Below are 24,225 nucleotides of genomic sequence, written 5' to 3' on the forward strand. Positions count from 1 at the left end.
AGTGAGGCCTCCTGAGTCACAGTGAAACCTCCCTCTTCATCGACTGTACAGATGGAACAACTGAGGCCAGGAGGGCCAGTGACATGTTTTGGGGGACATTAACCTAGGGCCAGAACTGCACGGGTGTCACTCACCATCTGTTGAAATAGTCGGGCGAGCTGAACAGATTCTACAGACAGTGAAGGACAGTGTCTCTGCCTGCTGTGAGGCCTGGAGACTCGACACCTCTGTCCTTCCTGTTCTCAGGCGTCTGGTCCCACCTGGAGGGAGATGTATCCAGGCCTTTTACAAAACGAACCATTTTCTTCATACCTAAGGTGAGTGCAGGATGTAAGACTGTCCCCCCAGCTCCCAGCTCCAGGTAGGCTGGAAGGCAAGGCTGCCCCCTGGGAACACAAGAGGGATTTCCTTCAGCATTTTGGTTGCTGCTCACCTGGCATTCATCTCAGCTCACCATTTAATGCGCCTTCCAGGATCCGGGCCTGGGTCAAACCCGTGCTCCAGGAGTAGATGTGCCTTGCACACAGCCATATCTATCTCCAGGAGGCCGGGCCTCACCTCTGCCCTGTCCCCCAGGGCCCCTTTTCACAAAGGACCTCCCCAGGAGCTATTTCTGGGCTCTGTCTACTCCAGGCCAAGCCTTCTCTTTTCCATCTGATGAATGGACTTGTCAGGCCACCCATCACAGTCATTGGTTACCACTGACCTTTTCTTTAGATTTTTTAACGTCTTCAACCTCTCACGGATCCAATTTCCCCAGTATTCTCCCTTTCCCCCTTATTCACCAACCCTGGCCCGTGAGGATCTCCCCACCCCCACTCTCAAGGATTACAGAGAGAGAAGACATCTTTGGAAACAACTTTATGAGAATCTTGAGTTCCTATTAAGTCTGGCCTGGAGTGGGCTAGACCAGTGCAAATGTTCCAGGAGCAGATGGGGTGGCCAAGGCCATTGTGGGGCAAGACGGGGACACAGCAGCTGGGTGAGTTGTCCTAATGATTCCTAGACCAACAGTCCCGTAGGAACCACGTGACTGTCGACCTGACCTCTGAGACTTGTTGGGATGAATACTGAAAGGTGGCTGTTGGTTCTCTGTCTAGTCTTGAGTGGGCGACTGGCTAGCATGAGTTGGCTTGTGAGGGATGCTGTGACGTCAGCCCAACTCTGCCTACAAGCAAAAGGTGACAACTAGAACTGAGTCGGGAGGGGATTCAGAAAAGACCCTGATGCCCTTCACCTCCCCCCCAAGGAAGCCCTTCTTCCAGCCTCAGAGGCCACGAGCATGGACTCTGGGGTCAGTGTGGGATTTCAGGCCAGCACTGCTCACCCGCTATTTCTTGGTCACTTGGGCCTCATTTTTCTTCTGTCAACATGGGCCCCTTCCCTGCAGGATTGTCGTGAGGAGTAAAAACAGGGCATCTGAAGCAGCTGGCCCGGAGCAGGCCACTGGTGCACAGCAGGTAATACTGGGGAGTGGCGGGAGACACAGGACAGGCGACAAGCTGCACACCCTCCCTCTTTCCTTAGGGGGAAACGACCCGCCCTTCCTGCACAGCCGGCCTTCTAGCACAGAAATGCCAGCTGGGGGCTGCCCGTGTCTTATTTGCTTTTAAATCTGCAATAACTCGGGACCAGCTGTTCCAGTATTAGACTCCTCACTGCCAGAAGACTGCCTTCCTCCTGCTGCAGTGCCAGTCATCACAAGCAGAGAGTTTTTCATGCCTTCTTTTCAGATGAAAAATGGTTCTCAGATGGCCTGTGGCCTTCCCGTCTCTGATGGAGACAATCTCAACTGTTGGCTCGCTGCCGCCTCCCAAGTCCAGCTTGCTTGGGTTTCCATCCACTATCTCTCCCTCTCTTCATATGCGGGAACCTCCCCCAGTCCGGGCCTGGTGCTGAGCTGGGTACCCAGTTCTCTTCAGAAATGCCCATCATGCCCCCCTTCCCCACCCTGCCCCCCACAGAAGGGGCCAAGAGGCGTCCCTGACCACACCAAGAGGACAGAGGGCCCATGAGTGGAAGAGAATGGTTCTCCGAAGCTTCTCCATACCCTGAGGGTCATAGCCTGTACTGACACGTGGTAACACCTTGCCTGAGCCGTCTTCCCTCCACCTCTGTCCTCCCCACTGGCAGTCCCCAAGGGCCTGCACGCAGAGATGGAGGGAATGGGGCGGCCCCAGGGAGCCTTCCTGGCTAGCCCTTTCTTCTCTACACTGACCCTCACACCCTTGCTGCAGCCCTCAGTCAGCTGTCGCCCTCAAGTCACAGACGAGGATGAACAAGTTCAGAGTTCAGTGCTGGTACAAGGTCAGGCAGCAGACAACCTCCGGGCCTGGATTTCCCTGTGTGTCGGTGGGCTTCGTGGAGAGGAGTCGGACAAGCCGCTCTCTGGCAGCCCCTCTGGCACTGTCGAGTAATTTACTTGGACAACAGCCACTTGCAGCAAGTACTGGAAGCAAGTCTAGCCAGGACAGCAGCTGATGGGGCCTCCCCAGCAGCCCTGGCCCTGGCAAGGAGCCCGGGAGAGCTGGGCAAGAAGGCCTCAGGTCAGCACCTTCCCCTTCAGAGGGAGAGTTCCTTTTCAATAGCTGTTCCAGGTTCTGGGATGTTTCCTTGGGGCTGTGAGTTCAAGGTGGGTCCAGGGATAATACAGGCAACTGTCCATCTGCTGTTTCGAGAAGGGAGTCTCCGTACTGCCAAGACACTCACCCCCCAGAAGAGATGTCTGCTGGCCCATTCTGGCAGGAGGGGAGATGCACACCTCATGCAGCTGCTGGTTTAACGTCTGGATGGTTCCTCCACAGCCAGCACGGGACTAGATCTCCGGGGACCTGAGCACACACCTGCATCAGGAGGCCAGAGCCAGACCTCAGCCCAGGAATGGAACAAATCTTTGCTGAAGGGGCTCCAGAAGGCTGTTAGGCTCACCCCAGCACCCCCTGTATGGCATCTCTCCAGCCCCAGCCCTGTTTCAGGGGGTTATTTCCTCCAGCGTAAGGGTAGGTCTGGGAGGAAGACTGACTTAACAGGCGGCTGAGCCCATGCCTACCAGCTGTGCCTGCCTCTCAGACGATTCCCCGAGCATCTACTCTACACCAGGTGCAGCGCTGGGCTTTTTCACAGACATCACGCCTTCCTCAAAGCAACCCCATGAAGAGGGGTTGCCCAATCTATAGATGAGGAAGCTGAGGCCTAGCCAGACTTGCTGAGGATGGCTGAGAGTAAGTGGCAGGGCACCCAGACTCCGCTCCTTGGCCGGCGCTCTGCACTTACGCTGCGTCTCCCCACCTCCTCGGTGCCTGCAGAAGCAGGCGTCCAGCGGGACTCCAGAGAAGAGCATGGTGTGTCAGGCAGGTGCCTTAGGTGCCCTTGGCAGACAGCCCCCTGTGTGACCTGCTGGCTGAGCCCATGTTGGGACCACAAATCGGAGCTGGTCATGTGATGGGAGCTGGGCCTGATGATCCCTTAAGAGGCCTGTTTCCCAGGCTCATAGGCCAGGGGAGCCCCTGGGAAAAGCGTCAGGATACAGTCTCCAGGGCACGCTCTCTGCAGTCCGCTGTGAAGACCTGTCCTTCCCAAGTTCTGCAGCAGCCTAGCTCAGGTTTGGTTGGGAGGAGGAAGGGGAGGAGCCAGAGCAGGAAGGATGGAGCCAGGAATAGAAGGACGGGAAGCAGGAGCCATGCTGATGTGGCAGAACTCTGGCCATTCACACCCTGCTTGGCTAGCCTCCACAGCCAGCCCTCTCCTGCCCAGCCTGCTCTGCTGCGGGCAAAAGGGCTGGATCTGCTGAAAGCTAACATCTTTAGTTTACTTACTCCAGGAACCAGTCTGTTCAAATTGCATGCGGGGTAGGGGGTGGGGAGGAGGGGGAGGAACAGCCTGTGAACCTGAACTCATACAGTTTGAGAATTTAGCCTTTACACTCCAAGTAGGTCACCCAAAGATTGGGAACTCAGAGGCTCCCCTAATACCAAATCTTGCCCCCACGCCCTGGCCTGAATAAGAAAGGAAGTCTAGGGAGAATCCTTCACTGGGAGAAGGGGACCTGGGGCTGAGCACTGGGCTGCATAGAAATGAGGGGCTGTGGGGCAAGAAGTCTCCCCCAGGACTCTGACCTCAGTGCCAGGCTAACATCTGAGCAGGAGCCCCTGGCCACTGTGAGGCCCACCCAGTCAGCTGCTGTCCAGTTAAGCGAGGACAGACCTCAGGTCACACCCAGACCCCTCTCCCCCTCGGGTCTCCCTTCTGAGCTGCATGGTCTCAGGCCAGCCAGCACAGCGTCGGAGCCCCTATCCCACCCTCTGCTCCTGCACAGCCCTTTTCCATGACTTGGAGGCAGCCAATGACTTCACTCCGTCCTCCACTTCTCAGCCTTCATCCTTCAGCAGCAACACTATTGCCTGAGTTGGTCCAAGAGGAAGAGAGCCGCCAGGGCACCACACAGTTGGTCCAGCCTCCAGGTTAGCGCTGGCTGGGTGTGGGAGAAGGGGAGGGGAGGGAAGGGGTTCCAGGTGGCGCGAATGATGGGTCTGTGGGGGCAGCACCCCTCTTTCTGGTGGTTCACTCATCTCTCCTCCACCCAAAACTATTGTCCAACAGAGGGGCTGAAGGAGCAATGGAGCTGGAGAGGGCCTCACTTGGAGCTGGGAGCCGAGTGGTCTGCGTGGAGGAAGGTGGCAGTGGCGTAGTTCTGGAAGAGAGGCTGCAGGAACATGCCAATTGTGCCAAAGACACAGACGAAGACAAAGATCCAAAGGAACAGGCGGTCAATCACCATGGCAACATACTTCCAGTCCTCACTCACCTGGAGAGAGGAAGGGTAGGAGACTCAGGTATCAATCACATAATACAAGAGGGGCCTGGATCGGGTATAAGCAACTTCCATCACACATCACTTGACCCCAGAGCGACCGTTCCAAAGTTCGGCTCCAGTCTTGCCTGCTTAAAAGACTCCAGTGACCCCACTGCCTTCAGCAGCCACCCAAACTCCCAAGTCAATCAAGAGCACCCATGACAAATACGAGCCAACATTTATCTTCTTCCAAGTCCGACTCAGACTTACCAAACTCATCTGCCCTCTCAGGTCTCTGTGCCTCTGGGTTTCCTCTCAGTCTGGAATTCCAGTCCTCCCTATCTCTACTTGTGAGCTCCTACAGATCTTTCAAAGCCTAAATCAAAATGTCACCTCTTCTATGACGCCTTCTCTGATCCCCTGGATCAGGATGAACCTCTGTTTCCTGTGGGGTTCCCTCAGCATTATCTGTGCTGTGCTGTGCTTAGTCACTCAGTCGTGTCCGACTCTTCACAACCCCATGGACGGTAGCCCGCCAGGCTCCTCTGTCCATGGGATTCTCCAGGCAAGAATACTGGAGTGGGTTGCCATACCCTCCTCCAGGGGATCTTCCCCACCCAGGGATTGAACCCAGGTCTCCAGCCTTACAGGGGAGATTCTTTACCGTCTGGCCACCAGGGAAGCCCAGTATTTTTACTCCACCGTATTGTCAGTTCAATTCATATGCCTGTCCTCTCCTCCCTCCCCGACTCCCACCCCAACTGAAGCTATGAGCTTGTAAACTACAGGGGCCTGATCTGACTCATTTGTGTAATCCCAGCATCTCAAACACAGAGTTCCAGTAAATGAGTGTTGAACTAGTGAATGAATGGCTGCCCTGCAGGCCTCACTCCTTATATAACTGCCTGGGTAGCCCCTTCCAACAGCCCCAGGATGTGAGGACTGAGTCTCAGATGCCAACAAACCCATCCAGCAGAGAATAACCACTGTGTTTGGGAGCCAGTCACAGGCTCTGCATGAGAGCTGGCCTCCACTCAGAGCCGTTCCACTCGTGTCTGAGTCTGGACCTTTGCACACATGTTCCTCTGTAACCTTGTGCCTCCGGTGTACCTGGCACCCTACTGGGCACTGGGGATGTGAGACAGCAAGACAAACACATCCTGCAGTTCAGTCTGCTGAGGGAGATGAACACAAAATAAGTAAAAAAATAATTACACCCTTTTGGGTGCTTGAAAGTGAAAGTGAAGTCATGTCCAACTCTTTGCGACCCCATGGACTGTAGCCTATCAGGCTCCTCCATCCATGGGATTTTCCAGGCAAGAATGCTAGAGTGGATTGCCATTTCCTTCTCCAGGGGATCTTCACGACCCAGGAATCGAACCCAGGTCTCCCGCATTGCAGGCAGATGCTTTACCATCTGAGCCACCAGGGAAGCCTGGAAACAAAGGACAGAGAAATGGAGGGGGAGATATCATTCAGGGTATGATCTGGGAAGGCCTCTTTGAGGGAGTAATATCTTAAGTGAAGATCTGATAAGTGACAAGAAGCCAGCTATATCAGGAATAAATTGAAGAAGGAACCAGACAAACCCAAACTGTGGTGGTAGTGGTTTAGTTTCTAAGTCGTGTCCAACTTGCAAACTGAGGGACCTTCAATTGGCCTGGGCCCTTCAAAAATGTCTATGCCATGAAACACAAAGCTAAGGAACCGTCCCAGAGTGAAGCAAACGAAAGAGACAGGACAACCAAGTGCAATTCAAGATCCTGGACTGAGGTAGAGGAGATGGTACAAAGGATTTTACTGAGACAATTTAAAAAATTTTAGTATGGACTTTATATCAGATAAAGGTCTTGATGCTAATTTCCTGAATTTGATCACCAGGCCTGGGTTATAGAAGACAATATCTCTGTCCTTGGGAGAGAAAAGCTGGAGTATTTGGGATAAAGGGTCACTTACTCTCAACAATTGGGCAAAAATTAATAATAGTAATAATTTTTAAAAGGGAAAAAAAAAGGGCATTCCAAGCAGATGGACCAATATGTGCAAAGGTCTTGAGGCAGGAAAGAGCTTAGTTTGCTTAGAACAAGTGTCAGATAAGCCAGTGACCTGAGCTGTGGACAGATGACATGTGGTGAGCAGGGGACATTGTTTGGATGGAGAAGCACAAGAACTGAGTCGGGGAGACCATCAGAATCCCCTGCCCTGGGCCAGGCAAGAGCTGATGGAGGCACAGCCAGGGAGGCAGCATGGAGATGGCGAATGAAGGATGAATCTGAGAATGATTCTGGAGGTTGAGCTCACAAGACAGGACTTCTGATGATTTGGATGATGGGGGAGATAAGAAAGACAGGCATCGAGGATCACTCCAGGCTTCTGGTCTAAACCATTGGGTGGATGGTGATGTCATTTACTGAAGGATGGGGAGATGAGAGGAGGAGCAAGTTGGTGGTGGGCATGTAAATCAAGCACTCAGTTTTGGACATGTTAAGTTTGAGATGCCTGTGAAACATCCAAGTAGGTCATTGCGTCCTCGTCACCTAGCTCAGTAAATGCACATTACATATGTTTGCTGCAGTGGGGGAGGCAGAGACAGTGGCACAGCCAGCTGAGCCCCTGCACCACCAGCATTCCCCACTTGGCCTCAGCCACCTCTGAGCCTCTAGCCCCATCCTCTCTTGCCTCGGTCCCTCTCATCTTCCATCAGGACCATAACCTGCTCCCTGGCTCAAGCCCCAACTCCTGCCCTCCCAAGGGACAGAAACACTAGGCTCTGGAGCATCCCACCCCCCACAAACGATAATGCAGGAGCCTGCCCTTCCTTACTTCCCAGGCCAGAATGACTGCATCCCAGTGGGAACATGGCCAGTTATCATGGCAACAGTTGAGCCGCAGCCTGGAACAAGCCACGTGATTAAAGACTGCTGAATAGGGCCAGCCACAACCCCAAATGAGGGGAAGTCAACCCCTTGTCTTCCCCACTCCTCATCCCCTGGTTCAGTGTTCAAGGAGTCCCCTTCAGGTAGAGCCACTGCAGAAAAAGCCGTGTGTGCAGAAAGCTCTGGGCAGGTCTTGGAAGCCCTGGCCTTCACCTGCCTCCACCTCCATAAATATTTCACAAGGCCATTCCCTGAGAACTCAGAAGAGAAGGAAACGGATATTGATTTGGGGCTCTGTCCTCTTCCCAGTGGCCGGTGGAGCCACCTAACCACCCCAACACCTCCCATACACACTTTCTACTGCCCTCAATTTTGCCCCCAACACGGGGCACCCCAAGGATTCATCCTCATTTGTGCAAAGAGCTGCAGGTTAACAACATGGTCTTGGGAACACAAGCGGCAGAGAGGGTGTCTGGGGACACAGCCACAGGCCAGCTGCAAACCCACAAGGGCCTCCTCCCCTTTGTGGCCACCTTTCCAAAACTAACGACACTAAGGATGCCCTAGCCAAGGCATTTCCCTCCGGATGCTAGTACTCGGGAAGCAGCAAGGTCATCCTGGACCAACCGCAGCTTAGGCGGCGCCACCTCCCAGAAGCCAAAGGCGAGGCTGCGCCAGCACCCAGGCCCACAGCCCCAGACCAGACTCGCATTGTCAGCATCCTGCACTCCGATTAGCTTTGTCTGCGGAGCTTCTGAGGGGCCCTGCAGCCCCGCATCCCATGCCTGAGTCCCTGAGTGCACTCACGCTCTGGTCGTCATCCTCACTCCGCATATGATCTGCGATGAAGCGCACGCCGTCCACCGCCTCCCGGAGGCCGCAGCCACACGGCCCCCTGGCGCGCCCGGGGCCTGCTGCCGGCGCCGGCTCCGAGCCGAAGGCCCCAGCCAAGCCCTGCACCGACGCGCGGTTGACGAAGCACGTGCAGGAGTCGGCCCCCAGGGCCTCGCGGAAGAGAGCGCCGGTTCCCTCTCGCTCGCGCTGGCGCCGCCGCAGGCGAAGGCGTTGGCGGGCGCAGCGGTGGCGCGGCTGCTGCATGAACAGCAGCGTGGGCAGCTTCTCCAGGAAGACGACCTTGACCCAGGGCGCCATGGTGTGCGTGGTGGGTGAGCGGTGGTGCACGTTGAGCACGCACACGCTGGTGACGATGGAGAAGGTGACCAGCACCATAGTGAACATGAGGTACTTGCCGACTAGCGGAACGTCGAGGGAGGTGGGCGGCACGATCTTAGAGATGAGCAGCAGGAAGACGGTAAGCGCCAGCAGCACGGAGATGCAGAGCGTCATCTTCTCACCGCAGTCAGACGGCAGGTAGAAGACGAGGATGGCTAGAGAGGTGATGAGGACGCAGGGGATGATGAGATTGATGGTGTAGAAGAGTGGCTTGCGACGGATGATGAAGTCGTATGTGATGTCCACGTAAGTGGAGTCATCTGGGTTCTCGTTGCGCCGGCCGGGCAGCGCCACTATGTCCCACTCGCCGCTGGGTGTGAAGTCGTCCAGGTTGGCCACATCACTCTTGAGCACCAGGTCGATCTCAGTGCGGTCGTAGGTCCACGAGCGGAACTTCATGGTGCAGTTCTGCTGGTCAAACGGGAAGTGCTTTACCTCGATCTTGCATGCGCTCTTGTAGATGGCAGGCGGCAGCCAGAAGATGCTGCCATCATAGGAGACCACGGCATTGGAATAGAAGGACACCTCGTACATGCCGTCGGCACTGCCAAGGGATGGCACAGTTAGCCCTGACTTAAGCATGCCTCCACCCTATCCATCCACCTGGCCCAGAGTGGGAAGAGAGGAAAGCCAAAGGGAGGTATGGGAAGAGGGAGATAGGAAGGACCAGGAATTAATAAGCAAGAAGGGGATGTGGGTGGGTTGATGGGGAGAAGAGGTGTCCTGGTCAGAAGGCCTGAGGGGCCCCTCTGTTACTTGTCATTTACTGTATAAGCTGGTTGGTCCACATGAAGGTGGAGAAGTTGGGGGAGCCAGGAAGCTCAGAGTGAGGAGCCCAGAGCAATGGAGAGGGACAGGGGCAGGTGGGAGCAGGAGATGGTACCTAGAGCCTAGGGACTAGTGGCTTTGGGTCTTGGAGGTAAGATGGCTTATTGTAGGAGAGCAGATGGAACCTGGGGGAGAAACTGGGACCTCCAAGTTCTTTGATTCTTACCATTTCTCCAGGAAAGCCTATTTTTTAATCAGTTTGTGCACTGGGGACTGTCAATCCTTGTTTGTATCACACCGCAGCTCCAAACACTGGGAGTCCTAATTGACTGGGAGGGACCTGGCCATGACCCAAGTTACCTTGGCTGTCCACACTATACCTCACTGGTTTGGGTTTGTCCATCTGAGTAGTGATTTGTCTGTGCCAATGAAAAGTCCCTTCTCTCCCCCAGCATGAGCTAATTTACTTTCTCTAAGACCTGAGCACTGTCAAGTTCTCCTCCAGCCTTCCCATCCCTCCAGGGTCACCTACTTGTTGTATAGGACCACATCTGGGAGCCAGATGTGTTTGGAAGGGAGCCGAACTTTCTTCATGTTGTCAAATTCCTCAGGCTTCCAGGTGAGGCGATAATCCTCCCACTCCTGGGAAAGGGAAAGAGGGAGGCAGCACCGACCTCTGCCCTGGGAAGGGCTCAAGGTCAAGGACAGAGACAAGAGGAGGCCTATTTGGCTTAAAGTTTTTAAAAGTCATTGCATTGCCACCGTGACTTCTCGGCCCAGCAAAAGTGGCTTCTCATTTAATTTGCATAGCCAAGCCAAGATATTAGAATCTACATTTTGTGAATGAGAAAATGAATCTTGCAGTGTTTGACATATTCAAAGTTAACAGAGCTGGTGAGTGGAAGAACCAAGACTCATATCCAGTTATTTAAGATCCCGAGGTCTATACATTTCTGTGTCTCTTGAGGAGATTCAAAGAGGGAAAAGCACATGCAAAAAAAAAAAAAAAAATGGAGGAAAGAGACGCCCAGAGGTGTGGGCAGGAAGAACTCTAACCTGAGTCAGCCAGACATTGGTGGTCATGATCTGCTCCCGCTCATGCTGCAGGAAAGAGAAGCTGCTGAGAAGTGCCCCCCCGCCACCGTCCCTCAAGTCTGTGGGCCCCCTACACCACCCAGGCTCCTTCCCCCACCTGCCCAAGCCTTGGGGACTCCAGAAGAATTACTGCAAACATATTATGGCTATGCCAATTTCAGTAGCTGGGCAGAGAGCTTGGGACCCCCACTCACCACACTGATGAGCTGGGCCAGTGACACCATGAGCTGTACTGTCACCAGCTCAGAGCCATTGGTGGCTGGGCGGATGAGTTTGTTGTAGCGGGAAGGATCCAGAAGATGCTCTACCAGCCGCTCTTCTGTGTCTGTACCCCAGACTCCTGGGCAGGGGAGTGGGGTGGGGGGCAAGAGGTAAGTACACAGCAAGGAGGGCCCACCCAGGATCCCACTCTCCCTAGGCAAGTGGGACAACCTAGGCCCAAATAGGAAGCTGTAGTTTCCCACAGCCCATCCCTAAGAAGATAGCAAAATGCTTAGGCTGCCCCCATGGAAGCCCCTCATATAGCTTCCCACAGCTCATCCCTAAGAAGACAGCAAAATTCTTAGGTTGCCCCCATGGAAGCCCCTCATAGAGAAGTCCCTCTCTAAGATCACTGACCAAGAAGCCCAGACAGTCCCCCAAAACCCTCCCACTAAAAACCCATTCTTCAAGGATCAGTGGAGACCGTGCTCTTCCTGCAAGGTCTCAGAGGATGATTTCAAAAGGTTTGAAGTTTCTGTTTCCATGGTTTCTTCTAGAAGATATCTACAGTTCAAGGAAGGTTTTAGAGGGTAGTGAAAGGAGAAGAGTTATATGTGTCCCACAATACGGCCTTTCTTCTCAGTCGGCGCCCATCTCTGTGTACAAGTAATGTTATGCGCCTCTCCATGTGACTGGCTGTGACCCCCCTCCCCGAAAAGGTATTGGGTTGGAGTAGAATAATTGGGCTACCTGAGCTGTGTGGGACAGGGCGTATATTTAGCCTCAAGTTCCACACATACAGGAGCTCACCTCTCATGAGATTGCAGGCAGATGTGGAAAGCTCATTTGGTTGTAAATTCCTTTTGTACCTGCCCCACCACACACTATCTCCTGCAACCCTGCACGAACGCACCCCCACGTCCTCAGAGCCTTAGCCTGGCAGAGCTTCTTCCCTTCCGAGCCTCCCGTCCACCCTCCAAGAGAGTTGAGAAGTTGCTTGTTTCCGTTTCCTGCCTTGCCCCTGTGGAGTGAGCAAAATCAGGAGCCCAATATGAGGGACAGGAAATGATGGAGAGCCAAGTAAGGGGGCTGAACCAGGTAGATTTTCTTGAGATAATGGCTCACTGGAAGTTAAATAGCAATTCAGCTGCAATCAGAGTCTCCCCTCCCTGCCACCCCAGAAATCCTGGGGAGATCCCTTCCTTCCTTCCTCTCTGTACCCACACCCTCCCCACCACCACTGCCCAGGTTGCCCTCTCTTCTCCGCATCACTTCGAGCAAGTCCTTCTCCCAGTTCAGTCTCCCAGGTACTCCCAGCTGTCCTGGGGGGTCTCTCTCCTAATCCCCAGAGACTTCTCACCATAGGGATCCCTCCCTTACAAATGCGAGCCTGAGTGAGACAGAGCGTGGCGACTTGTCCTTACCTGAGCACAGTCCGAGGAGGCCAAAGCTGAGGAGCAGCGCCTTGGGACCAGAGAGCCAGGCCATGCCTCTGGCATAGCTCGCCAGCTCGCCTAAACGTGCCAGAGCGCGCCCCAGGCTGGAAGGCCGCGGGCGGGGCTCTGTCCGTGGTGCTGAAGCCGCTCCTGAGCCGCCCGCGCCGGGCGGGAGCGGAGCCCAGAGTGTGCTCACAGCCTTTGGTGCTGCCGTGATAATCTCCACGGCGGTTCCTCGGGCTCCAAGAGCGAGGAGGAACCCGCTTCTCGCTTATCCCGGTCTGAGCAGGCGGAGGCTTTTCCGGCTGCTCTTCCAGGGAATACAATTGGGACGGTGAGAGGGAGGAGTCTCCGCCCCGGAGGCGGAAGCGCCAGAGCTCAGAATAAAAAGGGTCCCTGGTTGGGGTATTCTTCTGCTGGTCCTGCTTAGTTAGAGTGTGCGTGAGGCGGAATAAGGGTGGCTCACCCGACGGTGGAGGAGTTCTGAAACCCCAAAGTTGGGGCAGGACCTGGAAGGGTCTGAAAAGGCTCAGGAAGAAAGCGCAAGTAAGACGAACAGGTCAGGACCGGATAAGCACCCGGGACCAAGGGCCAGAATGAGGGGGAATGGGAGTCAAAAAGAGTTTCTGGGTCCCACCTTCCTTTTTTTCTCTTACCAAACCCAAATGCTCCCGCTTCCTGGGAAGGCTGAGGATGCAACCAAGACAATGCATTGAGGCCCTTAGAGAATGAGACAGGACTGTAGGTTTGCTATTTTAAGAAAGCAAACAATTTGGAGTCTAGAAACAGGATCCCCTCATCTGTTCCCTTCCATACCTCCACAGAAGGCATCCAGGGGATCTAAGGTGGGGACATGTGGACATCTCCTGAAAAGAAGGTGACCTTCAAGAGTGGAAGGGTAAGTGGCCCTTATCAATTAGCCTTTCTCACCCACATTCTGTTCCTCTCCAGTCTTTGACTTCTGTGTGACAAGGGGGAATCAGAGGATGATTTCATAGAGACCAGCCCAAGAATGAAGCTAACACAAAGGAAAGCAAAGATGAGACAGAGGTGTCAAAACTCAATGACATCTTTGATCTTAAAAGCCCCGAACTTTTAACTTCTGAGCCAATAAAGGCTTCCCTTTTTTCCTAGGTGGATTTTTTTCAGTTTCAACCAAAAGATTCCTGACTAAAGCAGCCTTATCAGACATCAAGGCACTGTCTTGTTCCATCTCTGCCTACTTCTTCAACCTCCTCTGGGCCAGTACCCGCAGCCCCGCACTCCTCGTAGTAATGTCTTTATTTATTTATTTTTGAAATAAACCTTTTATTTTTCTTTCATTTTTAAATTTATTTGGCTGCACTGGGTCTTCATTGCTGCATGTGGGATCTTAGCTGTGACATGCAGTATCTGGTTCCCTGACCAGGGATGGAACCCAGGCCCCCTGCATTGGGAGCACTAAATCTTAACTACTGGACCCATCCTCCATGCTTCAGGGCCTTTTAAACGTGCAGTTCCCTTGATTCTGTTTTCACCCATTTCCCATCAGCCACTTTCTACTTTGAACACCTGGCAGAAACATCAGTTCCTTAAGGAAGCTATGCCTGACCAAAGATTATGTCAGGTGCCCTGAGACATGTTTCCAGAGGATGATAAATGAGTAAATAAGTCAATTTAAGGTGGTAGCTATCTCTCCTCCTAGATTTTGAACCAGCACAGTGCCGGGCATATTGTGAGGGTTCAACAAATAAGCCAAAGGGCTGGTACAGGACTGAAATCTTTTAACATGTAGAGAAAAATTCCTCTCTAAAAGCTCAGCCAAAAGCAACTTATATACATGTACCTAGTTTCTGGAATTGAGAAGGAAAAGCAAAACAAGTATCAGCAAAGGGCTAGAGACGATGTGGGAGGACTACAGTCTCCATAAGGTGCGTGGAAAGAAAGTGAAAGTGTTAGTCGCTCAGTCGTGTCCGACTATCTGCGACCCCGGGGTTGTCCTTGGAATTCTCCAGGCAAGAATACTGGAGAGAATTGTCATTCCCTTCTCCAGGGGATCTTCCCGACTTGGGGATAGAACCTGGGTCTCTTCCATTGCAGGCAGATTCTTTACCATCTGAGCTACCAGTGAAGCCCAAAGCATGTGGAACTGGCCATAAATCTGCACCACAAGGTCCAAGGCATATACATGTGCAAACATGTTATCATCTCTTAAGAATTCAAGAAATCTGAGAACCAAGGAAAGAAGTGGAGAATAAAAGCCTCACAGAAAAGAGAAGGAATGTGTGTAGTCACTCCACTTGGGAAAAGAGTCAAAGGTGGGAAGAAGACTTCCCTCCCCACCCCCTCTGCCTTCAACAATTAAGATTGATTGTTGGGTATCTACTGTATAGTTATCAAAGATGCGGTGATCAAAAAGACTTAGTTAGTCCTAGCTACAAAGGAGATCACGGTTTGGTGGCAAAGACTTGTGACATCATGTGGTGGCTGATCTAGAAGAGTGAAAACAAGGTGCTTTGGAAGTATGGGTGAGAGAGAAGTTCATAGTGCCTGAGAGCCCAGAAGGGGTAGAGATGAAAGTTCAGATTTGAAAGATGAGAAAGCCAATAAGACAAAGGTGGCTAAAAGGCATTTCAAACTCCTAGAAGAGAGGGACGCGGAGCTTTCCATGTAGATAGTGCTCAGTCCTTTCCTCTTGCAGTGAATGCTGGGTGATAGAAGAAGGCTGCAAAAGTCTTCTTTTTTGAAAATCTCTCTCTGGAGTGGTTGCTTGTTTCTGTATTGAGAGACTGGAAAGTCGTTTGCTTGCTTGAGGCCCTTGGTCACTCCCTGATGCTCCTTTCTGGTCAGTTCAGGCAGCCTGTTCACCTTGGCCTCTACCTTTTCTTTTCGAATTTCTCAGCTTTTATTCCGAGTCCTCTGAGCACAACCACCCAGTGGTGGAGGAGAACTGAACACCCTTCCTGCCTCCTTCATGTCTCCACACACACGCCTCCCATACCCACCAGGAAGAGAGGACAGGCCCAGAACCACACAAGGTGACGGATACATGTAGGAGTATCAGTCCTCAGGCAAAACAGCGAACAGGCAAGGTTTTGGTGGGACACACCCAAGGCCTCTGATGGTGAGGAACATTTTTTTTGAAAGGTATAACAGTGTTCAGTTTAGTCACTCAGTCGTGTCTGACTCTTTTCGACCCCATGGACGGCAGCACGCCAGGCGTACCTGTCCATCACCAACTCCCAGAGCTTGCTCAAACTCATGCCCATCGAGTCGCTGATGCCATCCGACCCTCTCATGCTCTGTCGCCCCCTTTCTCTTCCTGCCTTCAATCTTTCCCAGCATCAGGGTCTTTTCCAATGAGTTAGTTGTTTGCATGAGGTGCCCAAAGTATTGGAGTTTCAACTTCAGCATCAGTCCTTCCAATGAATATTCAGGACTGATTTCCTTTAGGATTGACTGGTTGGATATCCTTGCAGTCCAAGGGACTCTCAAGAGTCTTCTCCAATACCACAGTTCAAAAGCATCAATTCTTCGGCACTCAGCTTTCTTTATAGTCCAACTCTCACATCCATACCTGACTACTGAAAAAACCATAGCTTTGACTAGCCGGACCTTTGTTGGCAAAGTAATGTCTCTGCTTTTTAATATGCTGTGTAGGTTGGTCATAGCTTTTCTTCCAAGGAGCAAGCATCTTTTAATTTCATGGCTGCAGTCACCATCTGCAGTGATTTTGGAGCCCAAGAAAATAAAGTCTGTCACTGTTTCCATTGTTTCCTATCTATTTGCCATGAGGTGATGGGACCAGATGCCATGATCTTAGTTTTAAGATTTTTAAGATTATTGAGTTTTTCACTCTCCTCTTTCACTTTCATCAAGAGGCTCTTTAGTTCCTCTTTGCTTTCTGCCATAAGGGTGGTGTCATCTGCATATGTGAGGTTATTGATATTTCTCCCAGAAATCTTGATTCCAGCTTGTGCTTCATCCAGTCCGGCATTTTGCATGATGTACTTTGCATATAAGTTAAATAAGCAGGGTGACAATATACAGCTTTGACGCACTCCTTTCCCGATTTGGATCCAGTCTGTTGTTCCATGTACAGTTCTGTTGTTTCTTGACCTGCATACAGATTTCTCAGGAGGCAGGTCAGGTGGTCTGGTATTCCCATCTCTTTAAGAATTTTCCACAGTTTGTTGTGATCCACACTGTCAAAGGCTTTGGCGTAGTCAATAAAGCCAAAGTAGATGTTTTTCTGGAACTCTCTCGCTTTTTTGATGATCCAACAGATGCTGGCAATAACATTACAATGTTATTTCTCTATTTAAGAGACTTTAAGTTTAAAACTTTATTACCAGAGTAACACAAATCTATGAAGAGCAATTGGAAAACACAAATTAGCAAAACACAAACTAGATTCATAATCTTACCTCTTAGGGAAAAAAACAGTTTGCATTTCATATATATCTGTGTGTATGTGTGCATATATACATATACCCAATTATATATGTGTACTTAGATATAACTGTCTTCCCAGGTAGCACTAGTGGTAAAGAACCTGCCTGCCAATGCAAGAGATGTAACAGATTTGGGTTCGATCCCTAGGTCGGGAAGATCCCCTGGAGGAGGAAATAGCAACCCACAGCAGTATTCTTGCCTGAAGAATCCCATGGACAGAGGACCCTGGCGGGCTACAGTCCATAGGGTCACAAAGAGTTGGACACGACTGAAGCAACTTAACACGTTCACTTAGATACACACGCAAAAAGCATATAAATTATAAGTGTACAACTAGATAAAATGTCACAGCATGAACACAGCCTTGTAACTCCCACCCAGATTTTAAAAAAAAAAAGAGAATGTTAGCAATATCCAGAAGCCCCCCACTATATTCCCTGCCAGGCATTATTCCATCTTCTTCAAAAACAGGGGGAAGGAGGAATAGAGAGTGGCTCCCTAACAGGCGCTGCTTGAAGTTCCGAAACTAGAGAGAGGCAATGGTTACCCAACATTGTGAATGTAGTACATGTCACTCAACTGTACACTTTTAAATGGTTAAAATGGTAAATTGAATGTTATGGGTAATTTCTAATAAAATTTTTTTAAATGACCAAAAAAGTAAATATTATTTGACATAGCAACAGAGATTAACTTTGCCTGCTGAATTTTATATAAATAGAATCATAATCTTTTGTATTTTTTTTCAATAGTGAGAATCAAGGGCACTGTTGAATGCAGTTGTAGCCCATCATCTTCATTGCTGTAGAGTATTCCATTGCATGAATGCACCACTGTTTATCCATTTCACCACTGATAGATATTTGGGTTGTTTTCTATTCCAGACTATTAAAAATAACACCACTCTGAACATTCTTGTTCATGTTTTTAGTATACAAATATATGTTTCCATCTACTTATTAAAAAGGAGCACACTATAAAATAGCTTTGTGACCTTCTTTTTTTAATTTATTTATTTTGGGCTGCACCAGGAAGCTTGTGGGATCTTAGTTCCCTGCCCAGGGATTGAACCCCGGGCCCATGGCAGTGAACACCCTGAGTCCTAACCACTAGACTACCAAGCAATTCCCACAGCCTTCACTTTTCATGTACTGTTTCTGAAACCTCTCTCCGCATCAATATTTGATAACTATTTTAAGATAGTTTTCTATCAATCTATTTGATCAAATATTTGATAACTATTTTTAATAGCTGCATAGTATCCCGTTATGGGTAAATGTTTGCACACACCTTTAATAGTTTCCAAGTGAAAATGCTGAGTCAAAGCTTTTAAATTTTTCTTATTATTTAATCATTTATTGCTGAAATGAGCTCCAGAAGGACTGATACTATTAGAGTGACCCTGGGGCTCCAGGCTAAAGCACCTTTGATCAACACCTCTACAACCTTGCCTGTGCTGACCCCTTCCTTTTCTTCTTCCCTCCTCTCAGTCATTCCTCCTTTGTTTTAGGCCTTTCTGCCCAACCTCCTACTTTAGGACCAGTTCTTTAAAAACATCCCCCTGCCCATTTCCATCTAAGTAACTTCTCTTAATACTTTCACACACTTTCTTGGGAGTTAATCCTGACTATTAGCTCCCTTCAAGACCTTTACCCTCCGTCAGCCCTCTTATTGCATTTGTCACATTGTACTACAGTTGATTATATCTGACTCCACTGCATCCATTACTGTGCGTTCCAAAGAGCAATTGGAAAAGGAGTATGTCAAGGCTGTATATTGTCACCCTGCTTATTTACCTTATATGCAGAGTACATCATGCAAAATGCCGGGCTGGATGAAGCACAATCTGGAATCAAGATTGCTGGGAGAAATATCAATAACCTCACATATGCAGATGATACCACCCTTATAGCAGAAAGTGAAGAGGAACTAAAGAACCTCTTGATGAAAGTGAAAGAGGAGAGTGAAAAAGTTGGCTTAAAACTCAACTTTCAAAAAACTAAGATCATGGCATCTGGTCCCATCACTTCATGGCAAATAGATGGGGAAACAATGCAAACAGTGACAGACTTCATTTTCTTGGGCTCCAAAATCACTGCAGATGGTGACTGCAGCCATGAAATTAAAAGACGCTTACTCCTTGGAAGAAAAGCTATGACCAACCTAGACAGCATATTAAAAACAGAGACATTACTTTGCTGACAAAGGTCCATCTAGTCAAAGCTATGGTTTTTCCAGTAGTCTTGTGTGGATGTGGGAGTTGAACCATTAAGAAAGCTGAGTGCCAAGGAATTGATGCTTTTAAACTGTGGTGTTGGAGAAGACTTTTGAGAGTCCCTTGGACTGCAAGGAGATCAAACCAGTCAATCCTAAAGGAAATCAGTCCTGAATATTCCTTGGGAGGACTGATGCTGAAGCTCCAATATTTTGGTCACCTGATGTGAAAAACTGACTCATTGGAAAAGACCCTGATGCTGGGAAGGATTGAAGGCAGGAGGAGAAGGGGATGACAGAGCATGAGAGGGTTGGATGGCATCAGTGACTTGACGGACATGAGTTTGAGCAAACTCTGGGAGATGGTGATGGACAAGGAAGCCTGGTGTGCTGCAGTCCATGGGATTGCAGAGTCAGACACACTGAGTGACTGAACTGAACTGCACTGAGCAGGAGCAAGAAACACAACCAAGATGATAACATGAGTAGCAACTGTCATGTGAAGAGCCAGGAATCAAGCCAGGCTCTCCCCACAGGGAACGTAGCTTCTTTGTCTCTGCATCCCCTGTGTTTAATACAGTTCCTGGCAAAGAGCAAGTCCTCAGGACGTGTTTGTTGAGTCAGTGACAAAATGCTATGCTTCTGGGAGCAAGTCAAAGGATAAAACTGCTCACTCTGCCCCAAACAAGTGCATCTGTTCACTCGGAAAACACATGACCTTTTGGAGAAAAAAAAAAAATCTTCACAATTCATTTTCCATAGAGTAGCCAGAGTGATCTTTTTTCAAGGCTGTGTGTGTGTGTGTGTGTGTGTGTGTGTGTGTATGCACGCGCGCGTGTGCCATGCTGCATGTCTAGTTCCCCTACAAGGCATCAAAATCAAACCTGGGCCCTCGGCAGTGAAAGCACCAAGTCCTAACCATTTGACCACCATGGAATTCCCCAAAGTGATCTTTTAATATTTTAAATCAGATCATGCTACTTACTCCCTGCTTAAAATCTTTCAACTGTTTCCCACTGCACTTTGAATAAAACCCAGCAAATTACTGTGGTCTCTATTCTTCATTGGCCTCATCTCCTGCTCCCTCCTTCTCGTCTTTCACGAGACTCAAGGTATGCCGATCCTCTATTTTTAAAAAAAATTGAGCTCTTACTGTGTGCACTGGACCGAGCACTTTTTATGTTTTCTCACTTAATCCTCCCAACAATCTTATAAGGAAGTACTATTATGGTTTCCATGTTACAGATGCTGAAAGAGAAGCATGACAGGCTAAGTAACTTGCTGAAGGTCACACCTTTAGCAACTGACAACTGGGGTTTGAAGCCCATGATCTCAGCCAGTATATAACGAGCTTCCTGCTTCCAGATCACACCACCTTCGTTCTCAGGGTCTTGGAGGTTGGCTCTCTCTCCTGGAATGCTCTTTGGCCTTCCCGAATGGTCTTCCCAGGCCATCCTTCTCTTCATCAGAGATCAGCTCAAACCCCACCTCCCTAGGGAGACCTTCGCTGACTACTGGACTTAAAATAATCCCTAGTCATTCGCTCCCACATGACCCTACCAGTCTGACAGTCCTCTGGTTATTTTATTCACTTGTGTATTGTATAACTCCTTGCACTTAGAATGTTAGTACCATGAGAACTGGAGTACTGTTTGTCTACTGCTATATATTTATGGTCTTCCCAGGTGGCACTAGTAGTAAAGAATCCACGTGCCAATGCAAGAGAAATAAATAAAGAGAGATTTATTATGCAAGAAATAAATCGAACAAGGGTGCGATCCCCGATCCCTGGTCAGGAAGATCCCCTGGAGAAGGGCATGGCAACCCACCCCAGTATTCTTGCCTGGAGAATCCCCATGGACAGAGGAGCCTGGCAGAATACAGTCCATAGGGTTGCACAGAGTCAGACATGACTGAAGTGAGCGAGCGAGAAATGTACTCTGCCCAGCACTGTAAGATGTGTTCATCATCTTCCATAGCCCATTTCATCTACACTGACACAGTGATCCACACTGCAAGACAGAGTGTCATACTGTTTTACAGATAAGGAAACTGCATTTCACAGAAATTAAATGACTTTCCCAGGGTCCCATAGGTATCAAAGCAGAGAAGTTCAAATTTAAACCCAGTTCTTTCTGACTCCCCAGTCTGTGCTCTTCCCACTCAGCTGTGCTTCCCCACTTTATGGCCTAATTCAAAGGACAGCTGTAGCTGATTCTCCAATTAACACCTATGGCTCTGCCTCTTTCCCACACTCAGAACCCACACCCACTGGATGTCCAGAAGATTGTCCACATCCCCCTCCCTCTACACACTTGATGTGTTTGTAACCCAACTCTCCACCTCTCCCACAAAACTTAGCTGTCCTTTGAGAAGCCTTACTGTTAGTGCTGGGTACCTAGATACCTAGGTACTAACTACTATTAGTTACCCAGGTATCTAGTTTCTCAAAATTCTAGTGACATTTTTATCTTCCTCCATCTTAAAGCCCAAGATTTAACAGCTGTATAGCTTACCTGCACCACTGTCTCTTCCTCACCCTAATCACAAGCCTTCTTTCTGTTCCTCCAACTTACCCTGGTTCTACCTCAGTATCTCTGCACATGCTGTCTCTTCTGCTCAGACAGTGTCCAGTCCTTCCTCCTCCTTTAGATAACTCTACCATCCTTCAGAATTTAACATATCACTTGTTCAGGAAAGCCTTTCCAGATCTCTAGTCTTACTCTTTGAGGCACTTATCACAATTGCAATTAAGTGGTTGAATGTGTAACAATTTATGAATTTATCTGACTTTCTCCCAGGCTGAATGCCTGGGAAAGGTGAAGACTGGGTCTGTCTCACTCAGTGCTGCATGCTTAGTGCCTCACATGTCATAGGTGATTAGGACATATTTGTTCTTCTCTATGTGAGTTTGCTTTATCAACCCTTCCATTGTCATGTCTGTGTCCGCCAACAGAATGTAATTTCCAACGGCAGGGGTTTTTGTAGTTGTTTTATTCACTCCTGTCCCCTAGCACCCAAGTGTTCATTAAATGAGCATCTCCATAACTTCCTTTCCACTTCTAATGTCCTTGCCCTACACATCTCAGCAGAATACCAGACATCACTCCCCACTAGGCTTTTAGATGCCAGAGCACTCTCCTGGCCAGAGACCTGAAATGCTGAAGACACCAGCAACGGAAATGACAGATCTCATCCCAGTGACCATGACTTGAGTTTCCTCCCTGGGGACTTGAAGTCTGCAAAACCATGAGACTCTCTCATCATATTGTTTTCCTCTAATTAAAACTCTTCACAAAATATGGTTCATCAGTACCATCTTTCTACATTCCATATATATGTATTACATATGCATTGATATACCATATTTGTTTTTCTCTGACTTACTTCACTCAGTATGGCAGAAATCAAACCAATATTATAAAGCCATTATCCTTCAATTAAAGTAAAAAAAAAAACTTTTCATAAAATACGGAAGTCAGGATCTTCCAAATAGCTGCATTTGTGGTTTTCTTGGGTAAGGGTTGGTGTCAGCTACATGTGAAAACTTCTTGAGAAAGCATCAGAGGAAGGCAGAGAGGGGTAAGGCATGGACTTCAGAGACATGCTCAGGAACTCTGCTTACTACCTGTAAATCCATGAGTAATCCCTCCTTTTTCCCAATTGTAAAACAGGGATAAAAATGCTTCCCATATAATGTTGTTGGGAAGGGAGGAGTAGTGTTTAGAAGGATTTGCAGAATACCCTGACTTAGGAAGTGTTCAATAAACAGGACTTTTTCAAAAACTGATTTTAGTTGACTTACAATACTGTTAGTTTCAGATGTACAGCAAAGTGACTCAGTTATCCTCATCTTTTGGTGTCATATCTTTTTGACCTTTTATACAGTTCATGAGGTTCTCATGGCAAGTATACTCGGGTGGTTTGCCATTCCCTGAGGAACTGGTTTGAGGGCATAAGAGAGGGTGTCAGAGAATAAGATGGCTGGATGGCATAACCCATGCAACAGACATGAACTTGGGCAAACCCAGGGAGATGGTGAGGGACAGGGCGGCCTGGCTCGCTGCAGTCCATGGGTCACTACGAGTCGGACACAACTGGGCGACTGAACATGTATATATTGGGCTGGCCAAAAAGTTCGTTCAGGTTTTTCCATACAATGTTATAGAAAAACCCAAGCGAACATTTTGGCCAACTCAATTTTTTTTCCCCTCATCATTTTCTATTACAGGTTATCACGAGCTACTGAATATACTTCAATTAACAGGAATTCTTAGCACAGCCTTTTATGCTCCCAATTTGCACATTCATAAAAGTGACATGTAGCTAACTGTCCAGTCTCCCAAAAGGAGATAAATCATCTTTGAATACCCGGAACCCAATTTAGCCAATGAAGGCCTTTTCAACCTCCACTGACAACATAAATGAGTAGCCCAGAATAAAGCACCGAGGTGCGCAGTCAAGTTCCCACAAAGGCGAACTCATTTTAGTCCAAGTGAAAGGAGAAGGTAGCAATCTGGCCAGCTGCTCAAGCGCCGAGTGGGCTCGGGAGAACCCATCAGGCCCTACCTGGGCTAACACCTGCCCTTGGAAGAGGAAAGCCAATCGGTCTCTGGACCCTCAGCCAGCTTTGTCCTTTGTGATAGTGCCACCTAGCGAGGCCCTGGAAGCACTGCCGCCTACACCGGCTATGCCAGGACCACTGCGACAAGCCCGATAGACTTTGGACTGGGACTGTGGTCTCCTTTCATTTTATTGCCGGGTTAAAGGTTTAGACTAGTGACGTCCTCCTTCCATGACCCTGCAGAGGAAGCTTGTGTTGTCCCTCCCTAACTCACGTTCAAAACCCAAAGGGACTGATAAGCGCGAAGAGTCAGCTATCGACTACCCGTCGTACAGAATTGACCAGTGATCGATCACTCTGCGATCTCCTCGCATCCAATCCTCGGGAGCAAGCAAAGCAAGCATTAGCATCATCAAAATCATTGCACAGATGAGAAAATTCAGGGAAGGTGGTTAACCCAAGGTCATAAAACATCCGAGATGACAACCCAAGCCTTCTGTAACCGGGGTCGGGTCCCTGGCTCCTTCCCCAATCACACGCCCCTCCTCATTTCAGCGTGGCCCCAAGGGAACACAGACTCGGGGACCGCGCGCCGAGGACAGGCGGGTGGGT

At 49.5% G+C, this 24,225-nt stretch overlaps 1 protein-coding gene and 1 long non-coding RNA gene across 2 annotated transcripts; one reads left to right on the top strand and one right to left on the bottom strand.

Annotated features, from left to right (window-relative positions):
* Positions 1-4,607: 4,607 nt before the first annotated feature.
* CHRNB2 (cholinergic receptor nicotinic beta 2 subunit) lies at positions 4,608-12,591 on the bottom strand. Its single transcript, XM_055584157.1, has 6 exons — positions 12,390-12,591; positions 10,959-11,104; positions 10,726-10,770; positions 10,202-10,311; positions 8,476-9,445; positions 4,608-4,804 (listed from the first exon to the last, which is right to left on the bottom strand). The coding sequence occupies exons 1-6, from the start codon at positions 12,451-12,453 to the stop codon at positions 4,634-4,636; spliced, it is 1,506 nt and encodes a 501-aa protein (XP_055440132.1). The 5' UTR covers positions 12,454-12,591; the 3' UTR covers positions 4,608-4,633.
* A 186-nt stretch (positions 12,592-12,777) lies between these two features.
* LOC129654684 (uncharacterized) lies at positions 12,778-13,735 on the top strand. Its single transcript, XR_008715562.1, has 3 exons — positions 12,778-12,960; positions 13,226-13,299; positions 13,536-13,735. It is a non-coding gene; the product is annotated as an uncharacterized LOC129654684 (long non-coding RNA).
* The last annotated feature ends 10,490 nt before the right edge of the window (positions 13,736-24,225 follow it).

This window comes from Bubalus kerabau, chromosome 6, assembly GCF_029407905.1.
Source record: "Bubalus kerabau isolate K-KA32 ecotype Philippines breed swamp buffalo chromosome 6, PCC_UOA_SB_1v2, whole genome shotgun sequence".
NCBI lineage: Eukaryota > Metazoa > Chordata > Mammalia > Artiodactyla > Bovidae > Bubalus > Bubalus kerabau.